This window comes from Poromitra crassiceps (genome assembly GCF_964638095.1).
Source record: "Poromitra crassiceps genome assembly, chromosome: 1".
Taxonomy (NCBI): domain Eukaryota; kingdom Metazoa; phylum Chordata; class Actinopteri; order Beryciformes; family Melamphaidae; genus Poromitra; species Poromitra crassiceps.
The window spans coordinates 96,186,597-96,208,464 of NC_139623.1; the positions used below are offsets into that span (position 1 = coordinate 96,186,597).

At 44.0% G+C, this 21,868-nt stretch overlaps 1 protein-coding gene across 2 annotated transcripts; it reads left to right on the forward strand.

The window, feature by feature from the left end:
- The first annotated feature begins 10,209 nt into the window (after positions 1-10,209).
- Positions 10,210-15,677, forward strand: puraa (purine-rich element binding protein Aa). 2 transcript variants are annotated; one of them, XM_083639957.1, is made up of 2 exons: positions 10,210-10,394; positions 14,696-15,677. In XM_083639957.1, the coding sequence occupies exon 2, from the start codon at positions 14,779-14,781 to the stop codon at positions 15,634-15,636; it is 858 nt and encodes a 285-aa protein (XP_083496083.1). In that variant the 5' UTR covers positions 10,210-10,394; positions 14,696-14,778; the 3' UTR covers positions 15,637-15,677. The 2 variants fall into 2 exon arrangements, with proteins under 2 accessions (XP_083496083.1, XP_083496084.1); XM_083639958.1 differs by having other exon boundaries at positions 10,210-10,389.
- The last annotated feature ends 6,191 nt before the right edge of the window (positions 15,678-21,868 follow it).

Genomic DNA, 21,868 nt, shown 5'->3' on the forward strand with positions numbered 1-21,868 from the left:
TTTTTGGGCTTCTTCCTCACGGAAGACGCAGGCTGGGGAGCTAACCCATACTGCTACCCGGGTGCCGTCCCTGTTCCGGCTGTCAACTGACTCTCCAGTAGTCACCAGTCTTTCCTGGTTGTCACGTAGTCTATTCCTATGAGTCACTGGCTAGGCCAGGCTAACTAATAAAGAAAGAAAAACATCGCATGGATGCATAACTGGGACGTATCCTCAGTGATGTACCCTGGGGTCATAGGATGTTTCGGGTCTCGCAACATCATACACCCTCGCCCAGGTGACCCAGCCGGGGCTGGCCAAGCCCCAACTTACGTCCCAGTAGCTACCCACGGTCAGCCCTATAGGGAGGGTCGAAGGTGGTCATGCGGTCAGGGCCACTCAATACGCTGCTCCGGAACTACTCTGCCGGGACCGGGGGAGGGAGAGGGCTCTGGTACGTAGAGGGACCGGGCTCTGTGGGTTGCCACCCGGCCGGGTTCCTCCCTCGTCTCACCAGGTCTACGACCTGTGCGCTGCACCAGAGTCCCCCGCTCCAAACATCTCATTCCGAGGTGATGGTATCTTAGTGGACACCATGCAGTACCAGTACTTGGTGGCACTACAGTCTCCACTTGCGGCTTGAATGGCCCTCCTAAAAGGCCTTTCGTGGGTTTTTGGGCTTCTTCCTCACGGAAGACGCAGGCTGGGGAGCTAACCCATACTGCTACCCGGGTGCCGTCCCTGTTCCGGCTGTCAACTGACTCTCCAGTAGTCACCAGTCTTTCCTGGTTGTCACGTAGTCTATTCCTATGAGTCACTGGCTAGGCCAGGCTAACTAATAAAGAAAGAAAAACATCGCATGGATGCATAACTGGGACGTATCCTCAGTGATGTACCCTGGGGTCATAGGATGTTTCGGGTCTCGCAACATCATACACCCTCGCCCAGGTGACCCAGCCGGGGCTGGCCAAGCCCCAACTTACGTCCCAGTAGCTACCCACGGTCAGCCCTATAGGGAGGGTCGAAGGTGGTCATGCGGTCAGGGCCACTCAATACGCTGCTCCGGAACTACTCTGCCGGGACCGGGGGAGGGAGAGGGCTCTGGTACGTAGAGGGACCGGGCTCTGTGGGTTGCCACCCGGCCGGGTTCCTCCCTCGTCTCACCAGGTCTACGACCTGTGCGCTGCACCAGAGTCCCCCGCTCCAAACATCTCATTCTGAGGTGATGGTATCTTAGTGGACACCATGCAGTACCAGTACTTGGTGGCACTGCAGTCTCCACTTGCGGCTTGAATGGCCCTCCTAAAAGGCCTTTCGTGGGTTTTTGGGCTTCTTCCTTACGGAAGACGCAGGCTGGGGAGCTAACCCATACTGCTACCCGGGTGCCGTCCCTGTTCCGGCTGTCAACTGACTCTCCAGTAGTCACCAGTCTTTTCTGGTTGTCACGTAGTCTATTCCTATGAGTCACTGGCTAGGCCAGGCTAACTAATAAAGAAAGAAAAACATCGCATGGATGCATAACTGGGACGTATCCTCAGTGATGTACCCTGGGGTCATAGGATGTTTCGGGTCTCGCAACATCATACACCCTCGCCCAGGTGACCCAGCCGGGGCTGGCCAAACCCCAACTTACGTCCCAGTAGCTACCCACGGTCAGCCCTATAGGGAGGGTCGAAGGTGGTCATGCGGTCAGGGCCACTCAATACGCTGCTCCGGAACTACTCTGCCGGGACCGGGGGAGGGAGAGGGCTCTGGTACGTAGAGGGACCGGGCTCTGTGGGTTGCCACCCGGCCGGGTTCCTCCCTCGTCTCACCAGGTCTACGACCTGTGCGCTGCACCAGAGTCCCCCGCTCCAAACATCTCATTCCGAGGTGATGGTATCTTAGTGGACACCATGCAGTACCAGTACTTGGTGGCACTGCATTCTCCACTTGCGGCTTGAATGGCCCTCCTAAAAGGCCTTTCGTGGGTTTTTGGGCTTCTTCCTCACGGAAGACGCAGGCTGGGGAGCTAACCCATACTGCTACCCGGGTGCCGTCCCTGTTCCGGCTGTCAACTGACTCTCCAGTAGTCACCAGTCTTTCCTGGTTGTCACGTAGTCTATTCCTATGAGTCACTGGCTAGGCCAGGCTAACTAATAAAGAAAGAAAAACATAGCATGGATGCATAACTGGGACGTATCCTCAGTGATGTACCCTGGGGTCATAGGATGTTTCGGGTCTCGCAACATCATACACCCTCGCCCAGGTGACCCAGCCGGGGCTGGCCAAGCCCCAACTTACGTCCCAGTAGCTACCCACGGTCAGCCCTATAGGGAGGGTCGAAGGTGGTCATGCGGTCAGGGCCACTCAATACGCTGCTCCGGAACTACTCTGCCGGGACCGGGGGAGGGAGAGGGCTCTGGTACTATACTTGTGAGAGCTATATTCACACTTCACAGTATAATTTATGCAAGCGTCATACGGGGGAAAATATCAGATAAACTGATTGTTATATCCTGAGATCTTTAATCTCGCCTGTATAACATAATATGTCACTCGGACACCAACCTGAGTTAACGTGGTTTATTAAACAGCAGCCAACATTCCAATCATAGCAGAATACACTGCGTTCAGCTAGCAGTAAAGGGACAATACAATACATCACACTGATCTTTGCAGTTCTGTGTTGATTAGCTAATATTTCAGTGGGATTTTGATTAACGTTATGATTTATTTCTATTTGGAACAAAAATGATGGTTTAACAGATTGCATGTTTACTGGGCAGTGGTGAGAAGGGCTTTGTGTTTGTGTGACTTGCGTGAATGGCTAACGGCTAGCCATTCACTAGCCTTACAGCTAGCTGATGGCTGCTAATAAGTTCTCCCAGCCTAGCAACGGTCTGAAGGCTATCTCCCCAAATTCTACAACAATGTCTTGTTTACTAACGTTCATAGTTGATAACGTTACAGCAATACAGTTACGGTTTCGTACTCACTGTAAGATCAAGTGTTTAACGTTTATGTTAGCTTATTGTTTTGAATAGAATGTTTGACTAGCTCACTGGAGCTAGCCTCGGTAGCCGCCGCCATGTTGAATAGTGACAGAACTACAAACGCACAGGCGCCTCTCGGTGGCGTCACACTCGGTCTCGCCTAAAGCCCGCCCATAGCTCACGCTGATTGGTTCGCCTGGGTGGCGGCCGATTTAAACTCCAATCTTGAGCCAGGTCCAGACGGAGGTGGGATTGTGAATTTGTGAAACAATGCCGCCCCCGTCTGGCGGAGTCAGGCTATAACAAGACTGTACTTATAGTATAACTACAGGGTAACAAGACTGTACTTATAGTATAACTACAGGGTAACAAGACTGTACTTATAGTATAACTACAGGGTAACAATACTGTACTTATAGTGTAACTACAGGGTAACAAGACTGTACTTATAGTGTAACTACGTGGTACAAGAAGTGAATTTAGCCTGTAACTACAGGGTAACAAGATCTGTACTTATAGGGTAATTACAGGGTACCACACCCGTACTTATAGTGTAACTACAGGGGTGCGGGCTGTATTCTGAAGCTGTGTCAATTCGCCCACACTTACATAGTAACTAGAGTGCAACTACAGGGGTGTGGGCTGTATTCTAAAGCAGGGAACCAATTCTGCACTTACAGGCCAAGTACAGGGTACCACACCATACTATGTAAGTGTGGGCGAATTGACACAGCTTCAGAATATAGCCCGCAAACCCATAGTTAGCCTGTAAGCACAGATGTGGTACCCCGTAATTACCCTATAAGTACAGATCTTGTTACCCTGTAGTTACAGGCTAAATTCACTTCTTGTACCCGTAGTTACACTATAAGTACAGGTACGGTACATCGTAACTAATTACCCTATAAGTACAGATCTTGTTACCCTGTAGTTACACTCTAGTTACTATGTAAGTGTGGGCGAATTGACACAGCTTCAGAATACAGCCCGTGACCCCATAGTTACCCTGTAAGTACAGGTGTGGTACCCCGTAATTACCCTAAAGGAAACAGATCTTGTTACCCCCTTAGTTACAGGCTAAATTCACTTCTTGTACCACGTAGTTACACTATAAGTACAGGTATGGTACCCCGTAATTACCCTATAAGTACATGTTTTAAAATACATACTACAGCATGCGCTAGGACGCGTCATCAGTGATGTTAACTGGGGTCGTAAGGTGTTTCGGGTCTCTCAACATCATACACCCTCGCCCAGTAGACCCAGCCGAGGCCAATTAAGACCCCGACTCGCGTCCCAGAAGCTGCTCATGGATCAGCCTTCCTACTCTGTCTGCAACGTTGCCCGCGGAAGGGCTAAGCGAGAACGCCCAATCCGCTGCAATAGAGCTAGTGCTACACCGCAGGTAGGCTCTGTGGGTAACTCCCGGCCACGCTCCTCTTTCGTCTCACCAGACCCTCACGGGACAAAGGCAATCCAGAGGCAGAGAGGATGCCTCAAGGACGCCTCAAGAGGGCCTGTGCGCTGCACGTCATTCACCTGCGCCGAGCACCTCGCTCTAGCCTGAAGGACCCCAGGCCGCGCCGATCTTTGCACAGATTTTCAGGAGGCTAATCCGTAGCGTTTGTGGATTTCTCCCTCACGAGAGAGCCAGGATGGGGTGCTAAACCCATCCCGTACCGAATGCCGTCTCTCCGACCGTCAACTGTCTCTCCAGCTTGTCACCAAACTATACTTGGTTTCTCACCTAGTCTTTCCTAAGTCAAGTCAAGTCAAGTCAAGTTTATTTATATAGCCCTAATTCACAAGCATGTCTCAGAGGGCTTCACAGAAAGTATGTCTAGCTAATTCTAGCTGACACAACAGTAACAAGAATATACAGAATAAAGATAACATTTGAACAATTGATAATATAGAAAATATAGGAATGAGGGGAGAGCAGAGGAGAGAGCAGGAGAAGGGAGAAGAGCAGGGGGAATGTGAGAGAGTGATGGGGTGGGGAGGGAATGGGAGATGCTGGAGGGTATAGGAGGTGGGGAAGGAGCAAGAGGAGAGAGCAGGAGAGGGGAAGGGAGGGGAGGTGTGGGGGAGAAGAGAGCAGGGGGAGGGAGGAGGTGGGGAGAGAATGAGCAATATAGACGGAGGAGAGGGGGGAGGTGGGGAGAGAATAGGAAATGTGGAGGAGGAGAGAACAGAGAAGGAGAGATGAGGGTGCAGGGGAGGGAGAGCCAGGGTAGAGAAGCAGGGGGAGTGTGAGGGAGGGAGGAGGCGGGGAGAAAACGGGAAACGCGGAGGAGAAGGGAACAGAGAGGAGAGGTGGGAGGGTGCAGGGGAGGGAGTGCAGGGGGAATGTGAGAGAGGGGAGAGGACAGAGAGGAGGAGAGAACAGAGAAGGAGAGGTGGGAGGGTGCAGGGGAGGGAGAGCAGGGGGAACGCGAGAGGAGGAGGCGGGGGAGGGAACAGACCTCTCTGCTCCCTCCTCCCCCACATCACCCCCCCCCCCCCCCCCCCCAGAGAGGACAGAGAGGAGGAGAGAACAGAGAAGGAGAGGTGGGAGGGTGCAGGGGAAGGAGTGCAGGGGGAATGTGAGAGAGGGGAGAGGACAGAGAGGAGGAGAGAACAGAGAAGGAGAGGTGGGAGGGTGCAGGGGAGGGAGAGCAGGGGGAACGCGGGAGGAGGAGGCGGGGGAGGGAACAGACCTCTCCGCCCCCTCCACCCCCACATCCCCCCCCCCCCCAGAGAGGACAGAGAGGAGGAGAGAACAGAGAAGGAGAGGTGGGAGGGTGCAGGGGAAGGAGTGCAGGGGGAATGTGAGAGAGGGGAGAGGACAGAGAGGAGGAGAGAACAGAGAAGGAGAGGTGGGAGGGTGCAGGGGAGGGAGAGCAGGGGGAACGCGAGAGGAGGAGGCGGGGGAGGGAACTTCCTAAGTGTCACTGGCCAGGGCAAGCCAGGATTCTATGTTTTAAAATACATACTACAGCATGCGCTGGGACGCGTCATCAGTGATGTTAACTGGGGTTGTAAGGTGTTTCGGGACTCTCAACATTATACACCCTCGCCCAGTAGACCCAGCCGAGGCCAATTAAGACCCCGACTCGCAGGGCCGCTGGAAGTCATTTTAAGCAGGGGGTGCTGGGAGGAAGGGACTCTCGGTGGGGCCCGCAAGGGCCCCGCCGAAAAAAATTTGGACATTTTTTTTTTACATTTTTTTGCCATATTTAGAGGAATATCTCATTTTAAATTAACATTAGGATACTATTGTGATGTAATTATTCAGTATTTTCTCCTTTTCTCACTCATTCAGAGCAAAGAGGGAGATATATAGCATGATGATAATGCTCTATATCTCCCTATTTGCTCTGAATACACCAGTTAACATGACACAGACTTAACATGATAGAAATATTATCAGCAAACTTAATGACTAGACTAATTATTCTGATCTGAATGGCATATATCAAGAAACATTGACTCCTCTCTTTGCTGTATAGTGGGAGGTGCATTTTTGAGTAGGCTATTAAAATAGCATGTCAAGTTCACATTTCTTTATTGCCAGATTAAACAATTCGTATTGGTTGTTGGTTGGTTCAACACAACATGTGCGTGCATGCGCGCTTCTTCTTCTCTATAGCCTACAAGCATGTAACTTCTTTGATTGTTATTGTTGATAATTCTATTTAAATAAGGCTACATTTTCATTTCCCGAAACATTCTTAAACAAGAAAGGAACATAGTGCACTGCAAAATATTTTTAATTACATTTGTAAAAAAGTTTTTTTTTTTTTTTTTTTTTTTTGGAAAAAATCTAGGGGGTGCTGCAGCACCTGCAGCACCCCTACTTCCCGCGGGCCTGCCGACTCGCGTCCCAGAAGCCGCTCACGGATCAGCCTTCCGACTCTGCAACGTTGCCCGCGGAAGGGCTAAGCGAGAACGCCCAATCCGCTGCAATAGAGCTAGTGCTACACCGCAGTATTGGCACTTCGGTGCATGGAGGATCTAGGCTCTGTGGGTAACTCCCGGCCACACTCCTCCTTCGTCTCACCAGACCCTCACGGGGCAAAGGCAATCCAGAGGCAGAGAGGATGCCTCAAGGACGCCTCAAGAGGGCCTGTGCGCTGCACGTCATTCGCCTGCGCCGAGCACCTTGCTCTAGCCTGAAGGACCCCAGGCCGCGCCGATCTTATAAGTACAGGTATGGTACCCCGTAATTACCCAGATGGATGAAGCAAATGTGAAGCAAACTCATCCATCTGGCAGCATCAGGTTAGTCTTGTTACCCTGTAGTTATACTATAAGTACAGTCTTGTTACCCTGTAGTTATACTATAAGTACAGTCTTGTTACCCTGTAGTTATACTATAAGTACAGTCTTGTTACCCTGTAGTTATACTATAAGTACAGTCTTGTTACCCTGTAGTTATACTATAAGTACAGTCTTGTTACCCTGTAGTTATACTATAAGTACAGTCTTGTTACCCTGTAGTTATACTATAAGTACAGATCTGGGTACCCTGTAGTTACACTATAAGTACAGTCTTGTTACCCTGTAGTTACACTATAAGTACAGACTTGTTACCCTGTAGTTACACTATAAGTACAGTCTTGTTACCCTGTAGTTACACTATAAGTACAGTCTTGTTACCCTGTAGTTATACTATAAGTACAGTCTTGTTACCCTGTAGTTATACTATAAGTACAGTCTTGTTACCCTGTAGTTAGTTATACTATAAGTACAGTCTTGTTACCCTGTAGTTATAGCCTACTATAAGTACAGTCTTGTTACCCTGTAGTTATACTATAAGTACAGTCTTGTTACCCTGTAGTTATACTATATGTACAGTCTTGTTACCCTGTAGTTAGTTATACTATAAGTACAGTCTTGTTACCCTGTAGTTATAGCCTACTATAAGTACAGATCTTGTTACCCTGTAGTTACACTATAAGTACAGTCTCATTACCCTGTAGTTACACTATAAGTACAGTCTTGTTACCCTGTACCTGTAGTTACAGGTACAGGGTTACAGGTACAGGGTTATTGCGGGCTGTATTCTAAAGCGTTACCCTCATTTTCCCTTTTAAACCAACAATGACAAAAACATGAGAGAGAGAAAAGCGGGCCCATCTTCTCATTTTTGGTTTTACACAGGGACAAGAAAAAAGCGTTAATTTCCTCGTCTTTGGTTTTTAGTACCCTGACCCCTAATTTGAAGTGGCCCACCATGACTTGGCCCACGGGCCATAGTTTGGCCCCTACTGCTGTAAAGTTGGCCCGTTTGTGCTTTTTTTCACATGTTGTAGGCTATTTGTTTCTTTTTTGCTTAGACCTATGAAAGAAACAGTAGGTCAACACCTACTGTTTCTTTTTTTCCCCTGGTTATATTGTGCATTTGATGAAAACAAAAACTTGGATTATTAATGCTTAATAAACTCTACCTTTTCGGATTACAGCTTCTCATTTGCTTCTTTTCATGTTCAAGTGCCAAACGTCCTTGACCTAGCCAATTGGAGATAAACTACTTTTTTCCCAAATCAAGACAACCATTACACAAATGTTAGTTATAGCTACACAAAAGTGGGATTACAAAATATGCCTGCCTGAGAAACAAATGTGTATGGCTGGTACAATTTCAAATCGGCCAGCCTCTTTGGCTGGCGGACGCAAAAGTTAATTTCCAACACGGACAGGAATGCCCCACCACAGCTGGGTATTGCCAAGGACCTCACGATACCATACATATCACAATACATGGGTGATGATACCATGCACAGGCCCTATGCTATAGGTTTCGACCTGGCCTTGTTTCCTATGATGCTGTATGCAGAGATGGGCGAAAATACATCATAAAGTATTTTGATACAAATTACAAATACTTGCTCAAAAAAAGTATCACAATACAAATACAAAATACTGGTCTGAAAAATGTATTCGAAATACAAATACGTATGTTGTATTTTGAAAATACATAAAAATACATTTTTATAAAAACTGATAAAGAGGTGCAACAATTAGTCAATTCATTGATTTATTGCCAAATATTACATTAATTGCCTATTTTGATGATCTATTAATCATTTTTAGCCGTTTCTTTAAGGACACATTTAATTTTCTGGTTTCTTTGGATGGTAAATCATCTCTTTAGTCCTCTGTGACAGTATTCTCCTTTGTGTACCCTCTAACACGCTACAGTTCTTCAATTTCAGTTTTAGCTGTTTTTCAGCAGAGCTAATTTCTCCCTCTCCACTTCAGCTGTTAATCACCTTCTGTGAGGGCTTTTGACTTAGAGGCAGCATTTCTACATGTTAACCAGACAGACAGACACCGCCCACCCACCTAGGCACCATCGTGCAAATGTGCGCCATCGGCTCATACTACATCAGAGTTGCTCGAGTGACATCACTGATGACATCACAACTGCCTGAGTGACATCACAGTTGTACCATCAGTTGCTCGAGTGACATCAATGATGACATCACAATTGTTTGATTGACATCACTGATGACATCACAATTGCTCGTGACATTACTGATGACATCACTGATCATATCACAATCGTGACCCACACACACCGCCATCCACTTAGCCAATTTTAAGTAAGAAGATAATTAGTTGTGTCTCTCTAATATGATAAACTGGTTTGAATATGCAGTAAATAATTTCATTTGTAGATAGGCCAGTGCATGCAATATCTAATCATCAATTTATTAGTAATTTATCCAGGGGAATTTCCACCAATACAAGGCTTCATACTAGTTTAGACGAAGAAGTGATGTGAAGTCTGACTCAAGACCGACTGATTTGTCGTTGGGTTTGTTCTAAGGGTAAGTCAATCAGAGGTGGAGTAGAAGTGACATGTCACATTGTGTTTTTTTTCTCCACAGTTTAAACCTGTGTCAATGTTAAAACTGTCAATTTGAGAATAAAATGACATAAAGTTAAAGAAAAACTTATTTTATGTATTTAAAATACACAAAATACAAGGTCTGAAAGTATTTTGATACAAATTACATCTTATTTTTCTCGGTCCAGCCAAATACAAATGGCAAAATACACAAATGTGTTTGAAATACGTATTTAAAATACTGCCCATCTCTGGCTGTATGCAATGCTGAGGTAGGCCTTACCTCTTAGGTCAAAATGTTGCCCTGCAGGCTACTGCCTGAAGTCAGCCTGCAATTCCACGGAAGCGCCGAGGAGCGGCGCGGTAGTTCCCTTGGTGCGTGTTGACATCAGAGGTGAAGCGTGCGGCGTTTAACTTGTGCGTGTGTCCCTCTACTCTCCTCTCTGTGCCACGACTCGCTGTTTCGGTCCATCTTGTGAAGCGAGCAGCAGCACTCCGCTGTGTTGACAGAATATTCGCGTTTCTGTTTGACACAGTCTGTCTGTCTTCTGCGAGACTACGCCGAGGCTCTGGCGCAGCGCCTGCAGGCTGAGCAGGGTAAGGTAGGCTATGGGATCTTGCTTGATGAGAGGAATGACGTTTTATTTACATGTCATTCTGATTGTTACTGTGCCTTCAAGTGTCATAATGTCCAGCCAAGCATATTGGCATTGCTATGAAGAGTTCACAGAAGCATTTCACATCCTATGGTGGCTATTAATAGCCTACGTCTGACCTAAAATCAATATAGGGCCTAGCCTAATGGAATTGCATTTTGGAGACAGACCGAGACAGACGCCGCAGCATTCCTCTATTGGGATGTAGTAGGGCAAAACTTTGGGACGTGATCAGGGCAGCAGCAGCTGCAGCCTTTTGGCAAAGTGTAATGACACCTCTGGAGGCTGATTTCTACAGGACGTGGCCGGAACAGCCGAGCCAAGCTCATATCTGATTCAGGTTCCTGGTTGAGAATTGGGCCCTGCAGCCCAGGCCAGACTGCAGGTGGCAAATTAAATTGGATCTGTGGTCAACAGCTGATCAATTCCACCTTAGACAAGGTATCTTAATCATAGCATAAAGGCTACAGTATTCATCACAGTATGATGTATTTTTTCGAGCTTTTGGACTGGAAATTTTGTTTGTTTTTCGAATGGGGGACAAACCAGCTTTGAGATAGGCTATTTCTCCGGTGTGAAACATCACTATAGGATTGCAGCCTATCTGTCAGGTTATAGATTTGTATGGCAAAATTGCCTTTAGGCATAATAAAACATTGATAACAAAAGCAAAAGCACCTAATCTGCATAGGCTACATGCTCCCTATGCAATCTTTTCACCAACCTAACCTATCAGGACATATCATTGTGCGGCCTATAGCATAAATCTGACTACCCTGCTGAGGAAAAATAACAAAGCAGCTCAGGTGCATTTCACAAAGCAGTGACATGGTAGGCCTACATACTACATTTGCTACAATAATGTCTATGAAAGTACATAGAATGAGAATAGCCTAAATTCCGAGCTAAAATGGCAGCAGGGGATTTGAAGTAAGAAAAAAGTCGACCGGTCTGACAATGAAATAAGGAGTTCAGAAAAAAACATCCAGCATGATTAGACACCAAACTTAGTTTACCTTTCATTTTGGGTTGACATGAATCTTGGCATAAATGTGTAGCATGCCTATAGTTGCTAAATTATAGGGTCCTTTTTACCGGGGAGATGTTTTTACCCCCCCCCCCCCCCCCCCCCCCCCCCCGAAATTGTGATTATTTTTAGTGCTGGTTTTCTATTTATAACCCGATAGTCAAACCATTATTTTCACCACATCACTGAACTGTTGTGTGATGAAGTCATTGTTGGAGCGGATCAGGAGGCCGGCCGACCGACCTTGGGGTATGAGAACATAGGGCAATAATTCAATTATTTTATAAAACATCCAACCGCGGAATAAGAAAGCAGTCGAGTTAGAAGACACTCGCCCGTTAAGGCCGCGACCTGCTCATCATCTGGAATCCGCCAATAGGCCTATAGTCTATCTCAAGTCTTGTTCACTGTGAATATGCTGCATAGTTTGGCGATTTTGCCCCATAAATGAATCCCATAGAACAGCCTAATAGTCAATAGCGTGTAATATTGCTTATTTGCGCACTAGCCTACATTTGTACTATGTTGTAAACGGAGTCCACAGCACAAGAATTTCACACGTGATACTTGTACCATGGAGTGACAATAAAAATCTTGAATCTTGAATCTTGAATAGCCTATAATTGCTATATTATAATATTAAGAATAAAATAAAAATAATTCTGCCTTAAAGCCTGAATGCGGATTTTTATTTATATTTTATTTTATTGGTTTGGTCTAAAATAATTGCAAGTGAATTGGAAATCATGCCTTTATCTTTACCATTCTTTATCATGCTTATAACTCTATATCCCAATGTCTTAGACTTAGACTATTCGTTTATATTTAATTTGATATATTTTTTATTTTTTTATTAGGTTATATGCAATTGCTGTTGATTTTAAGAGCAATGTCAGTGTTGAACCAATACATTGAAGGTTTTACTGTTTATAATGAGGTCAATCACAATTTTTTTTTATTTTGTTTACACACACACACACACACACACACACACACACACACACACACACACACACACACACACACACACACACACACACACACACACACTGTGAGACTGCACTTGTTCCCAATTTAGTTTAACTTGTTTCAGGATTTATTTATTTGATAAATAAAAAAAAGGTCAATAAAATGGCAGCTGATTCAATACAAATCTTGAAAAAAGTGAAAAATGAAAGTATCTCTTGTTGCAAGAAAAACTATATTTTAATAGGCTACGCAATATCAGATTAAATGATTTAGGATTTTTAGCAGTTTGAGTGTTCACGAACATTTCTTAGTGTGCATCCAGTTGATCACTTAGCCCATACATCTTTTTTTTTATTTGCCTATTTTTTATTAGCCTAGGCCTTTTTTTTTTTTTTTTTTAATCTTCAAGAGGTAGACCTATAGGCTGATATGAAAATATTGATTATGCATTATCGACTTGAAAAGGGAGAAGGCGAGCTGTCAGGATGGTGAAGTCTGTAGTCCTGTATCCTGGAACAATAGTTGTCTACATTACTGACAACGAATATCTGTGACATTGTGCAGGCCTACATATTAATGCAAACATTTTAACGTATTCACTCTTGAAGATTTTAATTGACTATTATTGTTAACCCTAACCCTCCTTATTTAAGGGCTCATAGGCTCAGGCCTACACACATGAACACAATGGTTGAATAATAGCGTAAAAAAATCTGATGTCATTTAAGTTTTCAAGATAAAACAATGCAAAATAATTCATACGGGAATATTGCATAGCTTCCTATACCAGGGATCAGCCGGGCCGCATTTTGGTAAACAAACCGCGTCACTGGTTGGCAATGGAACCTTAGCCTGAGTTTGAGTGTCTGACTCTAGCCGGCTGACCGTGTTTACAATTTAAAAACTGCGACAGTTCACACAACTTTAACACGACATGCATATATTATAGCCTACATCAAACTCTTGAACTGATTCTGCTCTCACTCAGAATGTCAAAATATAAGCGATGTGATAGGCTATATAGCCTACTTTTTGAGATATTAACGTTTGTTTGGCACAACTCATACTAGTTAAATGCCACGGGGTTACGCATTTCTGGGTGGCAGTGACGTCACACTGATTCGCCCTATGAAATAGGCTATAATAGTTGGTTGTTAAAGTTATAAGTTCACATTGGAATTTAAATGCTGCCAAAGCGCTCAGTAATGTGCGGGGGGACCAAGAGGCACGTTAAGAGTTAAAAATATATAAGGTAATCATCATTAAAAAAAAAAGCCTTTGGTCACTGAAAACTATTCGAGCTTCAACAACTCAGCTGGACAACTAGCCTATATATAGCCTGTGTGTGTGTGTGTGTGTGTGTGTGTGTGTGTGTGTGTGTGTGTGTGTGTGTGTGTGTGTGTGTGTGTGTGTGTGTGTGTGTGTGTGTGTGTGTGTGTGTGTGTGTGTGTGTCTGTGTCTGTGTCTGTGTCTGTGTGTCTGTGTCTGTGTCTGTGTGTGTCTGTGTGTGTGTGTGTGTGTGTATATATATATATATATATATATATATATATATATATATATATATATATATATAGCATGGCATGGCATGGCATGGCATCAAATAAGTTATATTGGGTTACTATAGAACATTAAACTATTTTGAGATAGACTTTTGGTCGATTTGAAATTGACATTGACACCAATTAATGGCAACATTTGTTCCCTGGAGGCCTATAGCCGTTGGCAAAAAAAAAGAAGAGATATATATATATATATATATTATCTTTTTTTTTATGCCATTTTTTGCCATTTTTGTTATACAAAACAAAAATGGCATTGCACAGTCAGGTTCAGACCAAGACCAAGTCACACATATGGTAGGTTAGGACTGGTCTCTAGTCTAGACTAGGCTACTTGACAGTTTCTTGTTTAAATCTCCACTGAAAGCTTTATTATAGAGTAGGACAGTGGACTTGATAAAGCATATTTTATGCGCATACGTTTATGTCTACTTTGGTAGTTTGGGAGGGTGCCTTGACGCTTATTTATTTATTATTATTATTATTATTTATTTATTTATTTATTTTAACGTAAAACTTTACTTTTAAACAGACATTATGCAGCAAAACAGTTCCACTCTTAATTGTAGCCTGGAGCAATCGAAATGTGGGCTGTGTTGTGGAGAAATGTTTTTGCCTAGATATTGACAGCTCACATCACCGTGCATGCAGAGCCCGCAATGTTTCCCCCCTTCCTTCCCTGTGTGCAGATCTCGCGGTAACTCCGGCGTGGCTGTGTGCTGGCTGTGGGCTTGCAGCAGACAGAGGGAGAAGGCAGGCAGCACGCAGCATCATGGCGGACAGAGACAGTGGCAGTGAGCAGGGAGGAGCAGCCACGGGCCCAGGCAGCGGCCCCATGCACCTAGCCACAGGAGGGGCGGGTTCGGCTTCCGGGCTCCAGCACGAGACACAGGAGCTGGCGTCCAAGCGGGTTGACATCCAAAACAAACGTTTCTATCTGGACGTGAAGCAGAATGCTAAAGGCCGCTTCTTAAAGATAGCAGAAGTCGGGGCCGGTGGAAACAAGAGCCGCCTCACTCTCTCCATGTCCGTGGCGGTCGAGTTCCGTGACTACTTGGGGGACTTCATCGAGCACTATGCCCAGCTGGGTCCAAGCAATCCGGACATTGTACAAGACGAACCCCGGCGAGCGCTCAAAAGCGAGTTCCTGGTCAGGGAGAATCGGAAATACTACATGGATCTGAAAGAGAACCAGAGGGGACGGTTTCTGAGGATCCGACAGACCGTTAACCGGGGGCCCGGTTTGGGATCCACGCAAGGCCAGACGATCGCTCTGCCTGCCCAGGGACTTATTGAGTTTCGCGACGCTTTGGCCAAACTTATTGACGATTACGGTGTAGAGGACGAACCTGCGGAGTTGCCCGAGGGGTCATCCTTGACTGTAGACAACAAACGCTTTTTCTTCGACGTCGGATCCAATAAGTATGGAGTGTTCATGAGGGTAAGCGAGGTGAAGCCTACGTACCGCAACTCGATTACGGTGCCCTTCAAAGTGTGGTCCAAATTTGGGAATACTTTCTGTAAATATGCCGAGGAGATGAAGAAGATCCAGGAGAAACAACGGGAGAAAAGGGCATCCGAGTTGCAGCAACAAGAGGAGATGCAGGCAGACGATGGAGACGAGGATTGATATACAGAGCAAAAAAAATAAAATAAAAAAAAACATGCAAAAGTAATCAAAATAACAAAAGAGAAATATAATTAAAAACTCTACTGTATAAAGAAAGAAATCTAAAGATTTAACTGTAATGGTTTAACTCCAAGGGAGCATCACCCACAATATCAATAAACCTCCACAAACTGACAGTTATGACATGTTGTCACTCATCGCTGGATGTTACCCCACTTACCACCATTAATACAGTAACAGGCTGCTAAACAAAGTAATAACATTATATTTGAACATTGTTTCCTACTTGACAACAAACAATATTGAACTGAGTGTTTATTTCCCTTATTAACAGAGACCTTTTGTACCAGTTAAAGCTATTATAAAAGTGTTTGCAATGTTCAAATGGAATCATTGCCGAGTTCCGGGGGAAACAGTCCTTTTCATGTGAGCTAATGACTTCAGCACAAATCAGATATTTTAATTTTTAAACCAAAACTCAAAAACTTTGTAAAAGGTTGTCACAGTGTACTTGCCATCCTATTTACCTTTACCTGTGAGTAGAGATGTGTTTTACACATTAATCATATGAGGGCTAGGCCTGCTTTGGAAACTGGTTAGATGTCATGCAGTATAAAAAGGAACATATAGGCGTTTTCATGAAATGAAATAAGTGCTCTATCTGTTGTGCAATATGCATTGCATAAAAATCAAATATATTGAGCTGGTCAATGGATCTTGACATGATGACATTTGCCAGAGGCATTCAAAGAAATATTAATATTGTACTTTTTGTTTCAACTGAAAATGTTGCCATGCAGATGGGTATACTATAGACTACCTTTGTGTCTCGTTGTTATGCAATGTGTTTGTTTTAAGGTACTCAATGTGTGTTCGATAGAGGAAGTGCAGAGACAACATGTAGCAAATGGCCTGAATTGCATATTGTAGAGTACTTAACAAGACAAACACCCAACATGTACTTTGTTGATTGGCTTAGTGGTCTGAAAACAGGCAAAATTACGCATAGCATTACTGGTTCATGCATTTGGAACAGATAAACCATTTTGTGGACCTGTAAAGTAATAAAAGTCCAAATGGTGCCAAGGAGTGCTATTGCTGCATGTTTACCTGCACAAAAGATAGATGTTGGTCTCCCAATATTGGCTCAAGGACCCTTCCATACATATTTGTATCTGCCTATATTCTACCGATCTCAAGTTTGAGTACTGGGTGATTTCAATCCAAAGGCATGGTGTAGTTGTAGTGGAAGTGGTTTGAAAGCATGATTGTACAAGGAGCGACCTTGCAAACTAATCAAAATATCACCAACACACTGAGGGCGGCCACTGAGTAAAGCAACTGGAGAAGCCGGGGAGACGTGGGTTTCATTCTCTTGGTGATAGATGGGCATTCAAGGTAAAGATCTAAAGGTGTGACGTTTAGTGGGGCTATTTTGGACACTATACTCATCCAATATATATATAGCTCTACCTTAGGTTTGTATGCCCACATATCTACATTGGATGATGAGGTTGCCTTTTGGTCTAATTGTATATATTTGGGCTGCTGCACAGAAAAAAAACTGGTTCTAATCCAGTTCAGTCGCATCTCATAGATGTGTGATAGCAGTTTTATCAACTCTGTCAGCTAACTCCACAGACAAACTGGCAACAATCAGATAATGTCAGATTTACCTCAGCATTTAATTAAATGACTGCTCCCATGTTTAGATTGACTGGAAACCAGCAAACTAGACTGTCCTTGACCACCAATTTCTGGAGCCTCTGGTATAGCCTAGAAATGATAGCTGATTGGGAGCATCCTCTTAAGCATATAAACAACCTGGTGCCTTACACACTCCGCATGCTTACACGCTGGCCTGGTGCTTTGGATCGCAGTTTGGGTTCTTCTTCTTGTTTTTGTTTCTTTCTCAGCCCCCTTGTGTGCTCAACTTCTGGCACACATCTTGTGATGCTAAAAGGTTTTATTATGAACCCTTAAGAAAAATAGGAGCAGAATTCGTAACTTTGTGCTGCTACCTTCCTTATTCCCTTTGGATCGCAGTTTGGTTTATTTTCAAGTTTTTAATTCTTTTTTTTGTCTCAGCCCGCTTGTGTGCTCAGCTCGTACTGCACAACTCGTGGTGCTAAAAGGGTTCATAATGAACCCTTAAGAAAAATAGGAGCAGAATTCGTAACTTTGTTCTGCGACCTTCCTTCTTCCCTAACCTCATTGCCATCCCCAGCCATCCAGGTATCGGCCTACATGTAAACATGGAAGGGGGTGGTCACCTAATGCAAGATGATGCAGAAGAGTTGGCTCTTCACAAGCCAAGGGCATTTGCAGGGAGAGCAGGGGCTGATCGGGAACATCAATGATTTAAACTCTTGACGGAGCCCCCCTTGAAATGCTAGTTCTCTGGCTTGGCTAGTAATTAGTAAGTCGCTCAATGAATGGGGAGTAGCAAGCATGTCCTTTTGTTTTTTTGTTTTTGTTTTACCTTTTCAGCGTTATTCCACATTATTTGTAATTTTGGAATGTTTTCGCCCGCAAAAAATATCTATTTTTTCTGTGCAACATTTCATCACTGTGTGCAATATCGTATGTGCCAATGGTGGCAATATATGTATATCAATTAAATATATGATTACTATTTGAAAGCATGTGGCTGAATTCCATGTTTATTTCTCATGAAGGAGTTGTATGCCTTTATTTGCACTCAAATCTCCACCTGGGAGGAAAATACAGTAAATCTAGTGGTCCATGGTCCTAGCAACCTGATGTGCAGACAGAGTAGTTGATATTTTAACTGAAAGTAGAACAATGCCACCAAGTGAAGGCTGTAACATGCCTGTGTCTATAGGGAAAGGGTCAATTATGGCTGTTGAAGGGAGACTAACAACATATAAGCGAGTTTTGGTGAGATGGAAAAGCCCCTAAAGAAAACAGCCGAGTCTCCATTTGAGCTTGAAGCTAAGAAAGGGTGCTTTGCTCCAGTCCTCATTAAGGTGTTTGGTGAAATGTCTTCAGTGGTTGTGTGTAGCACTTTGCTTTCCCAGGTGACCAATACTTGTTTCAAATGATCTCAACAAAGAATGTCATTCTCTCTTATGTTGCCTACTTTTTAAAAGAGGGTATTTGATTTACTCATTTCAGTTTGATGCATTAAATATAATTTATGTACATTTGACAAATTAAAAAAAATAAATTTAATTTACCCCATGAGGGAAAATCTACATTCAAAATGTGTTTTTCATGTTTTATTTCTTGTTAAACAGAGAAAACATCCCAAGATGTCTCCACTGACAGATGAACAGTATGCTTCACTTTGATGAAGAGGGTTGAACAAAATGGACTGGCTGTACATTTGCATTGATGCTAGTTAGAACTGCTTCCTGGAACGTGAAGATGTTTGACATCTTCACGGTACTTGTGATTAAGCTTAATTTTACAGCCTTCAAAATGCACTCTTTGCAATGACAAATATCTGATGACGCCTCACTTTCTTTTGAGATTTCTACATTATTATGTGTATATACCAGGCTGTAAAATAAAGCACTACTTTGACCTCTGTTCATCCTGACTAGTTTGTGATCAACTGTATGCTGGACTTTTGTCAGCTTTTCAGTTTGACTGTTACACAGTAATGAAACGTTGCTTTGCTTTGATAGCTTATTGATCAACACTCAACAGAACCTGCTTGTTCTCCAAGTGTTGCAACCGACTGCAAATAATCCTATTTCCTGTTAGAGTTTTATGGTGAACCCTCTGAGGTTTCCTTTATCAAAGCGTTATTGTCTTTCTCTCTCCAACACATGTAAAGAGAAAGCCACGCATGCCCAGATTTGGCTGGGATGGTGTTCAAAGTTAAACACCTTGTCCTCAATATTGACTTTGCTAGGTGTTAGGAGAGGTGTGTCTCCAAAATACCAAAGTCAACTTCCATCGTAACTCTTGTGAGGTGAAGGAGCATTTACAGTTCAACAATCCAGCATTTTTCTAATCCTTAAGACAATGGTGCATCTACTGATCAACATGCCTTATTGCTATCGAATACAAGCTGCACATCTATACTAGAGGGAAAACTGCATGCAAACATGAGCTGGCCACACAGTTTAGTATGTAGGTCAGTGCTTCTCAGACTTTTTCCACATCAAGGAGCCCTAAACTGACACAAATTAAACCACAGACCCGCATTTGGACCTCTGGAGGTCCCCGTACCCCACTTTGAGAACCACTGATCTAGGTTACTTTTTCCATTTCATTTGATCAAAGTGTATCGATTTTAGAAAGAAACCTTTGCTGTTATGACCTCATGTGTTGATTTGGTGTATAATAAGAAGCCATGGTTGTATAAAAAATGTTATTATAAATCTAAATGTTACAAATAGGCCAAAAAATATAAATTCACAGGATCATCAGTCATCTGTGTTGCTGCTACTTTGTAAAACAAAGCTGAGTTGCTATGACAAAGGGAGATGTTTGCCAGGGCCAGCAAAGTTTGAGACAATTGTTCCAAAGCAATCCTGCATCCTACTTCTGCTCGACCACCTAGCCTGTTTCAGAAGGGATAGACCCTTCTCACGGGGGCCATTTTGTGTCGAGAAGCCAGGGTAAACACAGGTGCAAGCAAAACACTAATGAGGGTTTCCAACTTCCATGATTGGAATTTGGAAACCCTCATTAGTGTTTTGCTTGCACCTGTGTTTACCCTGGCTTCTCGACACAAAATGGCCCCCGTGAGAAGGGTCTATTACATCAGACACACGCGCATGCACACACACACACACACACACAGGGCTGAACCTCAGTTGTCCTGTTTAGGGACCCCTGATGGCCAGGGAGAGGGGAGGAAAAAGAGAGAGGGATGTGATCAATTGAGATGGCCTCCAGCCCAGATTCCAATTTGACTTGCACTTAATCGAAGCAGCCATATCCAGGTTGGTTTTGGGTCAGCACAGCTCTGATATCAGGTATCAGTAGTGTATTTTATTGATCACAGGCTAAGCAAATGTGCTATGTTCCATCAAAATGGTTTGTCAGTCCGGGCACTTAGTACCACAGCAGCAGTAATGGCTGGTTGCTGCCACAGACGCTCTTCTGAGGAAACGTCTAGTCCAGCTGCCACACTGAGATGCTCTTCTGAGGAAACGAAAGCATTCATATTTGATCGCTGCTTCAACATGACCATCATCGACTGAACAGCTTAATTCAATCTTATGAAGAGCCCGGCGTGCAGGGTCTCAGCAGCACCTACAATGTCTGTTATCCCCATTTTACCGTGTGAGTGTGTGTGTGTGGGGGGGGGGGGGGGGGGGGGGGGGGGGGTGTTGCTAGGCTTCGTAGATCCATGAGGTGGCAGCATGTGTTTGGAAATGTTGCCTTTGCTATGATTTTATTTCAATTTCTCTCCAAATGTGTTGTCGTGTACTAGTATGTCTGATGCAGCAAAGCAGGGATGTGATGATGACGTAAGTCCTAGTAGACCTTCTTGTTGTCGGCCACTAGAGGATGCTGTTTACTTATAAATATGAGGCTCAGAGCTTGCTGAGTACAATCAGTATTTTTAGACCAGTAGAATCACAGCACAGACACAGTGCTGGAGAATTAGCATTGGCCAGGTGTCATGGATGGACACAGCGTATATGAGTTTAGTTTTAGCTTAGCTGAAACTGAACTGTGGTAACTGAATTCACTGTGGTAGAGTGACCAACAATTTGGATATGTCATGTATGCCATATTGTTCCAGCTTGCTAGGGCAAACAAGTTCTAGTTAAACTAGGCAAACCTTTTATAGCACCAAACTGTATCTAAAGCTCATGTTTTAATGCCTCAATATAATACTTTATATCATAGGCTCTGTCATTCAAAATAGCAAAGAAAAAGAAAAGGGGTAGTGTGGCTTCAGATAACTTTTATGATTTGGCGCTATATATAAAATTGATTGACTGTGTGTGTGTGTGTGTGTGTGTGTGTAATATATATATATATATATATATATATATATATATATTCAGGAGAGTTTGAGATTTTAGTCTTAGGTTTAGGTTGTTTCCCTTTCCCCTCTCAAACATTTTATTCCTTTGACAACTTCTGTTATGTTTGAATTCAGCTTCCTGAATTGCTTTCTTCCCCTTTTTACAAATTCTAATCTCTGTGTGTTTGTATGTTCCTCGTAGACAGAGAGAGAGAGGGGGAGGGAGGGAGCGAGTGAGAACCCAGAAACAGAGAGAGAGAGAGAGTTTATGGA

Excerpts from the sequence above, each read along its gene's own strand:
- puraa (XM_083639957.1), top strand. The coding sequence starts at position 14,779 with ATGGCGGACAGAGACAGTGGCAGTGAGCAGGGAGGAGCAGCCACGGGC.